At 44.9% G+C, this 13,789-nt stretch overlaps 1 protein-coding gene across 2 annotated transcripts in view; it reads left to right on the top strand.

Moving 5' to 3' along the window:
- The window catches only part of RBM17 (RNA binding motif protein 17), a 267,677-nt gene extending 259,889 nt beyond the window's left edge, over nucleotides 1-7,788 (top strand). For both annotated transcript variants that reach the window (XM_078677186.1, XM_078677181.1), the window contains exon 12: nucleotides 7,508-7,788. In XM_078677186.1, the coding sequence (XP_078533312.1) occupies nucleotides 7,508-7,608 (101 nt within the window). In that variant the 3' untranslated portion in view covers nucleotides 7,609-7,788. The remainder of the gene's footprint in view (nucleotides 1-7,507) is intronic.
- Nucleotides 7,789-13,789: the final 6,001 nt, after the last annotated feature.

Below are 13,789 nucleotides of genomic sequence, written 5' to 3'. Positions count from 1 at the left end.
GCAGGGGATGCAGAATACTGGTCATATGCTGTAAGGAAGCTTAATTTATTGTTACGAGAGGTGGTCACATTTGCCTGGTGACAATAATGTTAAGCTTGCATGGGGGAGAGGGGCTCTGTTTAGTGGAAGACTTTCTCCATAACTCCTATAGAATCCTTAACCACTTGCATTTTGATAAAAGATTTGTGTAGGATATTTTCTATCAACCATAATAGCTGCTTGGTGTTATATTGATTTGTATAGGGCACTAATCACCTGATAGGGTATCCAGGACCTTGGGCAGTTGTGTAAGATTGTAATCCCCAAGGTGCTTCTACGAAGAGCCAGATCTTCAGGTTCATACGAAACTCGAGGAGGGAGGCTGTGATGAGTGCAGGAAGGTTGTTCCATGTCTTGGGTGCAATGTAGGAGAATGACAGTGAACCCCAGTTTTGCTTTTGCGGATGCGGCAAATGTGTGCAAGTGAGGCAGAGTGTTTAGGTGTCTGGTGGGTTGGTGAAAGTGTTTGCGGCTGTTCAGATATTCTGTTCCTGTGTTGTGTAGGGCTTTGTATATGTGCATGAGAAGTTTGAATTGGCTGCGCTTGTGAATGGAGAGCCAGTGTAGCTTCCTAAGGTGTGTTGTGATGTGGGTGCGGCATGGTAGGTCGAGTAGGAGTCTTGCAGCTGTGTTCTAGATGGTCCGTAGTCTGTGTATGAGTTGCTTGGAGATTCCGGCATAGAGAGTGTTGCCGTAGTCCAGCCTGCTGGTGAGGAGTGCTTGCGGGAGAGTCCGTCTGGTGTTCTGAGGCAACCATTTTAAGATTTTTCACAGCTTGCGTAGGATGTGGAAGCAGGAGGTGCCCACTGCGTTGACTTGAGCTGTTATATATTAAATTTGTTGTCTAGGATGATTACTAGATTTCTTGCGTGGTCTGTGGGTGTTGGTCCTAGCTCCAATGGCCACTGGGGAGTTCTTGTTGCTGAAGAGACCTGTACTTCTGTCTTATCGGAGTTGAGCTGCAGGCAGTTAGTTCACATCCAGTCTGCTACTTGGGTCATGTAGTTGGTGAAATTGGTTCTGGCAGTGGTTGTTTTGTCTGTCAGGGAGAGGATGGGTTGGGTATCATCAGCATAGGAGATGACAGTGATATATTGTCAAAAAATGATGTTGGCGAATGGTGGCATATATTATTTGAAAAGGATGCGGCTGAGGAACGATCCCTGTGGGACTCCACAAATCAATGTCTTTGTCTCTGTTGTGAAGAGTAGCAGCCTGAGCCTTTGGGTTCTACTCGTGAGGAAGGAACAGATCCATTTGAGAGGATATCCTTGTATGCCAGTCTCTGATGAAGGCGTTATGGGAGACAGTGTTGTAGACTGCAGAGAGGTCGAGCAGGGTGAGGGCCGCTGTTTCTCCTTGGTCCAGGATGACTAGATTGTCATTGGTGTCCAATATGACTGCTGTTTTGGTGCTGGGGTTCTTTCTGAATCCTTATTAAGTGTTGTCTAGATCACTGCTAGCTCGTCTGATTCGAGATACCCCTGAGACCCCAGTGGTTGCGAGTGTCTGGGAGGAAATGGGCAGGCAGGTAAACACGCAACTAGAGATCAACACTGTGTTCAAGACCCACCTAGAGAGACTCTATGCTCCTCCCCGTGCAGATACTAGGGATGCCATGATAGACTTCCTAGACGAATTGACAATTCCAACCCTGACCCAGGCGATTCAGACGGTCCTAGCCAAACCCATAACGCAACAAGAAATTAAAATAGCCATTCACACATTGAACCGGGGTAAGACTCCAGGACTGGATGGACTGCCTGGGGATTTCTACCAAACTTACTCCGACACATTGGCACCTGTTTTGAAAAAAATTTACAAAATTGCTTATGAGGTCGGCCATCTACCAGCCTCGACTATGCAGGCCTTAGTCATTTCCATTCCGAAGCCCGGCAGGGACGCCCTTGACGTGAGCAATTATAGACCCCTTACAAGCCCACCTCCCTGGCCTGATCCACACTGATCAATGTGGATTCCTCCCGGAGAGAAGTACTTCCCAGAATACGAGACGACTCCACGCCCTCATGACGACCACCCCACAAGGACTGCCGCACGCTGGCTGCATAGCCCTGGACCTCCGACAAGCTTTCGATTCCCTGACATGGGACTTTGTTTGAAGCCTTAAGACGCTTCGGCTTCCCAGACGCCCTGATAAAATGGATTCGGCTCCTATACACGAACCCAACGGCTAGAGCACGCACAGGCAGGCACACTTTGGACAGTTATGATGTCCACAGGGGCACCCGACAGGGGTGCCCGCTGTCACCCTTACTGTTCGTACTCACACTGGAACCCCTAGCGATTGCACACCGGACTAGGGCAGCGGAGGCGGGCATTCTAGTTTGGAGATACCCATAATTTGATCTCCATATATGCCGACGATATAATGGTGTTCCTCCGAAATCTGCAGGATGACCATACACACCTAGCGACCATCTTTACACGATTTGAAAAAATCTCTGGCTTGGCCGTCAACCCCGGAAAATCACTGGGCTTCTTTTTCCGGGACAGACAGCGACCTACCCATATACAGTTTGGCACACATGAGATACAGATAGCTCCAACTACATTTAAATACCTCGGTATTAATGTATACCGGAGTCCGGATGACCAGATTGAGGGCAATGTGCGGAGAGCAATCACCGGCCTACGAAGTAGCGTGACCTTTTGGGCGTCCCTGCCCCTCTCTGTAATGGGCCGGGTGGCGATCTCAAAGATGGTCCTCCTTCCCCGGATACTGTACTACTTTGTAAACTTGCCAGTTCTACTTCCACAACAAATATTTACCACATTAAACACGTTACTAATCAATCTCATCTGGGGTCGGGGAGACGGAGGATAAGCCTCACGAAATTGCAGCTGAACACCAGACAGGGAGGCCGAGGTGTCCCAGATCTACGAGGCTACTATTATGCTAGCCAGCTCCAATGGCTGACAAGATGGGTGGCGGGCAGAAACCTCCACGAGATCGCTTTCACAGCAGACAAACTGGCACGCGGAGACCTTCACTCCCTTTTACTGCCCGCTGCCGAGATTCCCAGAGACTGCCACCCCCTACTACACGTAGCTCTGAGATGTTGGAGGAAAGCACTAACGTGCACTGCAAGCACCACTCCTTACGCAGACAACATCCCCCTACTTGGACTCCCAACTCCACAAGGGAACCTGACACGACGCAGATTACAACCCTGGACGGATGCCGGGGTGGACAGGGTGGGAGACTTGTTTGGGGACGACACCCTATTAGATCATGCCACCTTCGCACAGTCCACGGGTGCCCCGCAACAACTGTACTTCCTGCACGCCTCGGTGACCCACTATGTGAGACGCACCTGGGCTCCACAACGCACCAAGCCAGACCAACACAAATTGGTTCATCTCCTCCACTATATGGGGACGGGGGGCACCTAGTAAAGTGGCTCTATGTGGGCATTAGAGAACATGCAGCTTTGCCCTCACCACACTCAGGGAGGCTTGGGCTACGGACACAGGGGAGGCCATAACAGACGGGGAATGGAAGATCGTCCTGGGCCACCCTAGGATGGTGTCTAGGAACGTGAAATTCAAATTTATACAGGCCATGGTTTTGCATAGAGCCTATCTCACTCCCCAAAGGCTACACAGGATGTTTCCTGCCACCCCCCACAACTGCCCTAGATGTCAAGAGGATGACGCAAATATCCTCCACATGTTATCGACATGCCCGAGACTACGCAACTACTGGGTGACAATCAGAAACACACTATACACTGTAACAGCCCTGCAGATCCCTGAGGGTGCACTACCCTGCCTGATAGGTAACAGGAAGAGATCCAAGACATGTAAGGCACAATTGAAATTTGTAGATTTGGCCCTCTTGTTGGCACTCCGAGCTCTCACCATGAGATGGAAGTCGCCCAGACCCCCTAATGTAGAAATATGGCGATCCGACATGTTGAAATGGGGCAGGGCGGAAGCTGCGACGCTGCGTAGGGAGGAAGAGACAGGACTAGGTAAATACCCTATTGCGCAGGACTGGGAACGAATGTTAATAGAGTTGGAGGATATAGACCCAGAAATGCCACAAGGAGACACCATCTAACGGCACAAGTGTTATGTGGAATGCCGGCACGCATGGCTACCTAGACTGGATGCGCAGGTAACCATGCCTAGCGATTGAATCATCCTCTAGCAAAGACGTGAAGCTAATATATCCAACTTACAGAACATGTACACGGGAATAGCCAGAAGACAGGGAGGGGGAGGGAGGGGTTGGAGGGATAGTTCATATACAGGCGATATTGTACTCTAAATGCAAATAATAAATGTTATAATGGAATGTTACTCTGAAGAATTATAGGATGTGACGTACAGATGGATACGAGGAATGATATGCCAAAGTTGAGTTAAATAAAATGGAAAAGACTGATAGTATGTGAAATGATTACATGCACCTTGTACTACCTGTCAGTCATGAATAAAGTTAAAAAAAAAAAAAGTGTTGTCTAGAAGATGGTGAAGTTCGATATTAGTTTTGAGTTGCTTGTTGATGGCTTTCTCAAGCACTTTGGCTGGATAGGGAAGCAGAAAGATGGATCAGAAGTTGCTCAGTTGATTCAGGTTGGATGTGGGCTTCTGGAGGAGGGCGTTGATTTCTGCAAGTTTCCATTCATCCGGGAAAGTGCCAGATGTGATTGAGGTGTTGATGTACGGCAGGGTGGTGCTGATTGATGGTGTTCACAGGTTGTAGATGTGGTGGGGTCATAGGTCCGTTGGGGCTCCTTAGTGGAGCGTCCTCATGATTGCCGCTGTCTTGTTGCTGGTGAGGGTTGAACATTTGGTCAGGTGGCTTTCTTGGTTGGTGGTGGGTAGGTTAGCAGTGAGTTCTCTGCGGTTGGGTTGGTATGTGAAATTGCTGTAGATGTTTGCAATTTTGCTGCGGAAGAAGATGGTTAAGTTGTCACAGAGTTGTTAAGAGGCAGCGATAGTGGTGACAGTGGCTGAGAGCGAGGTAAAATCCTTAACGATCAAGAAGATCTCCATGCAGTTGTTGGAGCTTTGTTTGATGTGGTCCACTAGTGCTTTTTTTCTTGATGTCTCTTATTTGCTGGTAATAGTGTCTGAGTGCATCCTTGTAAAAGGTAGTTCTGTTGGTGGTGTCGTGACTGGCTCTCCATTTTCTTTCTTCCTGTTTGCAGTGACATTTGGTGTCTCAGAGGTCTTCTGTGTAGCAGCTAGCCGACCTGTTTGATCTACTATGCTAATTGGGTTTGATAGATGCCCCGAAGTCAGTACAGTTCTTGATCCAGTTGTTGATGTCCTTTTCGAGGTTGTCTGTGGGGCTAAATTGATTCGTGCTGAGTCAGTCTGCTTCTGTGATTTTGGCCCAGCTGCGCTGAAATGCTGAACCTGGTATTGGTGTTGACTTGAGGTTTGTTGATTTGGAAGTGGTTGATGAAGTGGTCAGTCCATGTGAGCAGTGTGGTGGAGATGTATTTGATGTTGCTTGTTGTGACAATAGGGTCCAGGTCCTGCAGTATGTGTTGGTTCTGGGACGAGTTTGGTGGATCTGAAGTTGCTCAAGCATTCGAGGAGTGCTGTGGCGCAGGTGTCTTTTCGGTCTTCCAGGTGAAAGTTGAGGCCACCGACGAGACTGTAGGCTCTGGAGTCGATGGTGAGTGGAGCGATGAAGCTGGCAATAAGGTTGTTAAAGATTGCTCATAGTTCTTGTGGTCAGTAGGCAAGGGTTCCATTCAGGGTGACATTTTCGGTTATTTGCAGCTTGAAGTGCAGGCGTTACATGAATAGTTGTGGCGTTCTCGGTGGATGGTGTATATTTGATGGATTCCCTGGTGCATCTTAATCAAAAGAAATGCAACTCTGATCTTGCCACATGAATAAGTTAAGGAAGTATTGCTTATTCTTGGAACCTGATCAAGTTGAAGGTACTCTACAGAACCAGATGCAGAATCTCTTACATTTAAATACAAAGGAAGTTCTGGTCAAGGTCCGCCTTGCTTTTAGGATTGTCTTTATGGTCTTCGAGAATGTTTAAAGCCCTTTATTCTAGTCAAGGAGAATAAAGTTCACTACTAATGTGACCCTTGCAGCGCGTCCACTGGTACTCGGTGGATGGTATGCATTTGAAGGATTCCCTGGTGCATCTTAATCAAGAAATGCAACTCTGATCTTGCCACATGAAGAAGTTAAGGAAGTATTACTTATTCTTGGAATCTGATCAGGTTGAAGGTACTCTAAGGTCCGCCTTGCTTCTTTTATGATTGTCTTTATGACCTTGAAGAATGTTTAAAGCCCTATATTCTAGTCGAGGAGAATAAATGCCACTACTAATGTGGCCCTTGCATGCATCCACCATTCCATTCAGGTGTGATAAAGCATTTGCATTGTGTGTAATACTGGTAAGCTGCTGTACCAGCAAATGGAAATTCAAAAACCACAAAGTACTTCAAGCTGTATAATGCATCCATGAATTCTACCAGTTTAAAACAAAATTAAAGAGAGATAGGAGGTGAAATTCTACAAGTTGAACATATAACTATGGGTCCAAAAGGAAATGGTCTCATCTAAAGATTACAAAATTGCTGACTAGAAATTCCTTGGGGTGCAGCAAAATATATTTATGAGCAAAACTCTGGGCCTGCCTGAAGAGCCTAAAACAACTAGAATGCAGAAGGGCACATTAAGTCAGTTAGCAAAGTATAGAAAAACGTAAATAGCACCTCAAACGCTCACCTTCAAGCATAGCCTGGAGCTCAAAAACTGACCGAACAGAGCTGCACAGGATTGCATTGACCTCGGATGGGCTGAGCAACGTTTGCTGTGTACTGAACATAAGCAGCTTAAATTAGCATTCCCTGCTCTGACAAAATCAAGGTGGGGCAACATGAGTGGGCCTGAATTTTCTGGAAGGTCCTGAAACTAAGTAAATTGGACAATAAGACCTAGACCAGCTAACATCGGTACAAGCATATGGGAGAAGCAGAAAGTCCATGCAGGACAGGGTGGAAGTAGATTGGCATGTAACATTCAGCACATGTGAGAGCAAAGTTCTCAGATTTCTAAGTAAACTCTCCTCTTAACATGGGCCAGTGAGAACACATCTGCGTTTTTCCCCACATGTGGAACTTCCTGCCTACTTTACATGGTCTGTAAGCATGCTTGACTTAATTGAAACTGTGGAAATTAGACGTTTGTAATTTTGACACCTATTTATCTTCGATTGAGCAACTTCTCTTACAGTGGGGAATTGTAGTAAATAAGCTAATGCTTTCTGTATTTAAAAGATGTAAAATGTAGTTTTAAAATGTTTTAATGTTTACATTTAGTACTGAGGTGGGTGTGCTACTGTGATTTTTTGGCCTATGCATTGTATGAACTGATTACTATCAAATACATTCATTATTTATTCATTTTGGAAAGACATCGAAAATGTATTAATTTACATTGTTTTTCTTTTGTTTTCCAGCGGTGGTTGATCTGAATGGACGATATTTTGGTGGCCGAGTGGTGAAAGCTAGCTTCTACAACTTAGACAAGTTCCGTGTTTTGGATCTGGGAGACTCTTGATCCAGCCCTTGGACTATTTATTCCCTGCTGGACCAGTCTTGTTTTGAGTTGGAAACTCAGAGCGGTGTGGACAAGTCTGTCCTTATTGAAAAATGAACTTTTGGAATGGTTTTGTCACGTTCATTGTGATGCCCCATTTTATTTTGACTTTTATAGTATAAAGACATTTGTAACAACGTATTCTGTATGTGTGATTCGTTCTTTTTACTTTTTCTTCTCCAGTGTTTTGGGATTTGCCATGATTTCTGTTAAGTAGATAAGATTCCTTTAATGCTTAGAGAAACTGCGCAACATAACTGCATGATTTTTATTTATTAAAATAGAATAGTTTCAATACAGACTTGCAGAGCTCATCCATCTGCTTCATCTCCTGTTTCAAGTGGCAGTGCTTGGTCATTTACCCAAAATCTCCTGCCAAGACACAAAGGAAATGAACTGCTGAGCCGAAGTGTCGATATGGTCTGGTTTTTATTACTTTGATCACCTCTATATATTTACCTATGTCCGTCATGATACCTACATCCTTCATGAAAGATTTCTTCATGCTGAGAAGTGGAACAAGGTCAGCAAATTTGGGGATGTCATTACATTTCACTATCAATATATTTATTTTCCGTTAGTTTGGCAGGGTACTTTTCATGCATGCAATAGCTTTAAAATTATCTCCAATAGGTTAGAATTTTCTTTGGGCTTAAGTGGATCTCTGCATATATAGGGTAATGTATTGTTTTAAAAACATCTAAAGTTGTTGCTTTGAACCAGTGAACTGATCTCACCTATTGAATGTTATTTTGTAAGGAAACTTTCTTTTACTTTGAATTTCTAAAGCTTACTTAATTTATTGAAATGTATTTTTATTTCTTACATTGTGGTATTATTCTTATGGCACTGAAATTGTGTAAATATTGTTAGGATGTTTTAAAATACTTTAGTTCTGAAAAAAGTGATGGGTGTAAAGTAAAGGAAGACAATTATTTTCTCAGAGGCATCTTAAATTAGAGAAATACCAGTATGCTGCTGCATGAATATAATAGTATACTGGAAGAAAGATTGTTCGAGGCATGTGAACTGCAGATTGTACACTTACGCATAGAACGCCATCTGGTGTTGGGCTCGGATGTCTGCATGTTGTTTTTGTCTTCGAAGAAGTCTTGTAGTCACGAGGCTGGTGACTCCTCCTTCGGTGGACAGTGCGCATGGGCTTCGGTTCCATCGTTAGATTGTTTTTTCCGTCATCGGGTTCAGTTGTGACTTGCTGCGCTCCGGATCGGAATAGTTCTCGAAACCCCTTCGACGCACAATCACACTTACCGACAGTATTGTCTTGATCGCGTACCTTCGACGCACACCCTCGACAACTTCCATTACTCTTCGACGCCTGCGAACCTCAATGCGGGCCATTGGGCCTACCCGCACGGGTAAAGAAGGATATCGATGGAAAGGACTCAATTAAAAAAATTTCCACAGTGTGGCGCTAAATTTCCACACTCGGACCTCCATCCTGCCTGCAATCTTTGCCTCTCTCCTGTACATCGAGAGGACAATTGTGAAGGTTGCCTCTCATTTAAATCAAAGAAGACCATCCGGGATCGTCGAGCTCGACGCCACGACATGCAGCGAGGCACAGGTTCCATTCCGGACATCTTCCATCCAGGTCCCGACAACCTTCTGGAGCCAGAAGAGATTCCGGACTCCGAAGCAGACGTCTCCGACGCCGAAGATGACATCACCCCGGCTCAAAGGGACGTGAGTACTGAAACCCCGGACAAGCCTACACCAATGGCACCGGTAACACCTTTGCCTTCGGGCTCAGGTTCACACTGTACTAAAACTTCGAACGCCCCGCCCCCGGCACCGAAGGACAAACAAAAGCCATCCGGCTCAAGCCAACCATCCCGTACCGAAAAATAACACTCTGCACCAAAGGCACAGCCGTCCTAGTTGCCACGCTCTTTTCCGTCGGCACCGGCGAAGCACTCTGCACCGAAGTCTATAAAAGATTCCTCAGCACCGAAGCACTCCGATAAATCATCAGCGCAGAAACAACTCGATAAAGCATTGACGCCGAAGCAGCCGGATAAACCACCAGTACCGAAACAGCCGGATAAAACCTCTGTCCCAAAGCAAATCGAGAAATCTTCGGCACCGAAGCATACGGAAAAGACTTTGGTACCATCAAAACACAAAGCACCAAAAGTTTCGGAACCGGGTAAAGCTGCTATTCCGGACAATGTCCCAAAACATCCAAAAGCAGCTCCCAAGGACAAATCTTCAACGCCAAGCAAGTCTGTTGAGTCAGAAGAACTTTTCTTCCCATATCCAAAGCAGACTACTATATTTATTCCCTCAAAGACTGGTCATATAGTCACCAAGTCACCTACAAAGAGGAAACCAGAACATATATACCACAAATTCCAGTTCCTCCGAAGAAAATCCATATAGCTACTAACACTTCACCACCACCTTCACCTCCACCACCTGTTAACCCTAATTTAATTATTTCACCACCACACTCTCCAGATTTACAGGATAGTGATGATTCACAGGGGCATGGACAATTAGATGAAGACATAATAATGCCATTACGTCCAAATAATTCACCACAGGAAACAGACCCATGGCATGATTATACCACTGATCCTGATCTAACAAATGATCCAGATTTCTACCCCTCAAAACCATCCCCACCAGATGACAATGTGGGGTTTGCACAACTAATCAACAGAGCAGCTATATAGCATAAAGTCAAACTTCATTCAGACCCTATAGAGGAAGATTATTTATTAGAGACTTTTGCAGAACCACAAGAATCTACTCACGTCTTACCCATGCTATAAGGCCTTCTCAGACATGCTCCTGACGTGTTTAAAGACCCAATCGGAGCTAGGGTTCTTAACCCCAGGGTTGATAAAAAATACAAGGCAGCTCCCAGTGACCCTATCTACATTAAGGACCAACTTCCCTTAGATTCACTTGTAGTAGCCAATGCACGTAAAAGTGCAAACTCCCACGGGTCAGGTGACACACCACCTCCTGACAAAGTATCTAAGTTATTAGACGCGCCCGGTAAACGTATGGCGTCTGAGCCTGCTAATTCATTTAAAATAGCAAACATACAAGCCCTTCTAGCAAGATATGATAGGGCTCGCTATGATGAGCTAGAGAAGCTCATTCAACATCTGCCCCCAGAATATAAGGACAAAACTGATGACCTTATACAGGAAGGCAAACTTATTACTAATACCTCAATCAAATGTGCACTGGACGCAGCAGACACCGCTACACGTGCTATAAATACTAGTGTTCTGCTACGTAGACACGCCTGGCTCAGGGTGTCTGGGTTTAAGCAAGAGGTGCAAAATACGATCCTAAATCAACCATTTGATCAAATTTTTGGACCTTCAGTTGATGCATCTCTAGAAAAAAAGACACAAACAGCCAAGTCTATGGGAGCCTTACAGTCACCGTCTGCCAGAGGCTCCTTTCGTCGCTCCTTTTATAGGTTCCAAAACCAATACGTCAGAACACCCTACATCGTCCTATCAAAGTCCCAACCAGGGCTCCTTTTCTAGGGGATACAATAAAGGAGGTTACAGAGGTAACAACAATAAGGGTAGAGGCAGAGGTAATAACACCCACAACTCCCCTAACAATAAGCAGTGACTTCCCTACGCTTCCCCCCAATCATCCCACTCCTGTCGGGGGACTCATCTCACAGTTCCTACCTGTCTGGAAGTCCATCACAACATAAAGGTGGGTAAGACAAATTCTCCAGTATGGTTATTGCCTGGAACTCATTTCTACACCCCCCAACATTCCTCCAAGACAGCGTCCAATGATATTAGAACATCTAACGCTCCTCAACCAGGAAGTCTTAGCAATGTTACAAAAAGACGCAATAGAGCCAGTTCCTCTACTTCATCAAGAGACAGGAGTCTACTCCCTTTATTTCCTAATCCCAAAAAAGGACGGCTCTCTAAGACCAATACTGGACCTCAGACCGCTAAACTTTTACATTCAATCAGACCACTTCCACGTGGTCACTTTACAACAAGTGCTTCCACTACTGCAGCAAGGCAACTTTCTCTCCACTATAGATCTAAAAGACGCCTACTTCCACAGGAAGTATCTCAGATTTGTGGTAGATGGTCAACACTACCAGTTCAAGGTGCTCCCATTCGGAAGCACCACAGCACCCAGGGTTTTCACCAAATGCCTCGCAGTGGTTGCAGCCCATCTCAGAAGACCACAAATTCATGTCTTCACCCACTTAGACGATTGGCTCATAAAAGCAAACTCCCAACACAGCTGTGTTCAACACACACTTTAAACAATACAGTTGCTTCACAGTCTGGGATTCACAGTAAATCTAGCCAAATCCCATCTCCAACCATCTACAATGCAACAATATCTAGGGGCAACAGTGTATACTCTCACAGCACTAGCATATCCCAATCCCATCAGGATAAATGCTATACAAACACTAGTTCAAAGATTTCAACCACAACACACTATACCAGCAGGAGTGTTCATGCAGCTAAGGGAACCTGCCGTGAAATGTTTTATGTGTTATATGTCATGTCATACACTGTAATGTGAAAATACCAATAAAATTTTTTTTTTTAAAAAGGAATGATGGCTTCTTGCATTTTTCTCGTCCCTCATGCAAGTCTGCAAATGCGCCCATTACAAGATTGTCTTGCACGTCAGTGGAACCAGGCTCAATGTCAACTAACAGATCTGGTGTTGGTGGACGACCGCACCCATCGCTCTCTGCAGTGGTGGACCACAATAAACCTTGCCAAAGGCGGTCTTTCCTCGAGCCAGTTCCACAACTAGTGCTAACAGATGCATCGCTCACCGGATGGGGAGCACATGTCCAAAACCATACCACTCGAGGTTTATGGACCCCTCAACAAAAGCAATTCCACATCAACTATTTGGAATCATTGGCAATCTCTCTAGCATTGGAGTCATTCCAAGCGCAACTCCTAAACAAAGCTGTCCTAATCCGTACAGACAACATGACAGCAATGTATTGCATACAAAAACAAGGGTGACACACTCACACATTATCAAAGAGGCTAGACGCCCCTACAACAAGGGCATGCTATGCTGCAAAATGGAAAAGGTTTGTCATTTATTTCTCTCACAATAAAATGGACCCATTGGATGCTTCCATTCAAAACATCATCTGTTACCTTTTGCATCTTCAACAATGTAACCTAGCGTATACATCCATAAGATTACATTTAGCTGCCTTAGCGGCCTACTTGCAAAACAGACAACATTTGTCGTTGTTTAGAGTTCCCCCAATTAAAGCTTTTATGGAAGGGCTTAAAAGGCTAATTCCACCAAGAGCTCCACCCTCCACAGTGTGGAATCTCAATATAGCCCTTACCAGACTAATGGGTCCTCCATTTGAACCTCTACACAAATGTGAACTACAGTACCTTACTTGGAAAGTATAATTTTTAGTCCCCATCACATCACTCAGAAGAGTGAGCGAACTCCAGGCATTAACCATACAAGAACCATTTTTACAAATCCATCCTAACAAAGTGGTTCCTAGAAGAAATCCAACATTTGTACCCAAAGTAGTGTCTGCCTTCCATCTAAACCAGTCTGTTGAACTAGCAGTATTCTTCCCTCAACCAGACTCAGTGGCAGAGAGAGCGCTACACACTCTTGATGTTAAAAGAGCATTACTCTATTACATTGAAAGAAAAAAAAACTTTTGAAAAAGCAAATAACTTTTCGGAACTTTCTCCCCACCTCGTAAAGGCAATCCTATATCTAAAACATGAATTGCAAGGTGGATTGTAAAATGCATACAAATATGCTACCTTAAAGCCAAACGCACATTAACCATTCCTCATTCTACACACAAACTAGGGGCTTCTATGGCATTGTTAGGGAACATTCCTCTAGATGACATATGCAAAGCAGTAACTTGGGCCACGCCACACACCTTCACAAAACACTATTGTGTAGATGTGCAAGCAAAACAGCAAGGTAGTGTGGGCCAGGCTGTATTAAAAACACTTTTTCAAACTACTGCAACAGATACAGGTAGCCACCGCTAAGGAGGATACTGCTATATAGTCTATGCATAAGTGTACAATCTGCAGCTCATATGCCTCGAACGGAAAATGCTACTTACCAGTATGCATCTGTTCTT

The sequence above is a fragment of the Lissotriton helveticus genome, chromosome 1_1, assembly GCF_964261635.1.
Source record: "Lissotriton helveticus chromosome 1_1, aLisHel1.1, whole genome shotgun sequence".
Lineage (NCBI taxonomy): Eukaryota > Metazoa > Chordata > Amphibia > Caudata > Salamandridae > Lissotriton > Lissotriton helveticus.
The sequence above is the reverse complement of the archived record's forward strand: the minus strand, read 5'-3'. Positions and strand labels throughout refer to the sequence as shown.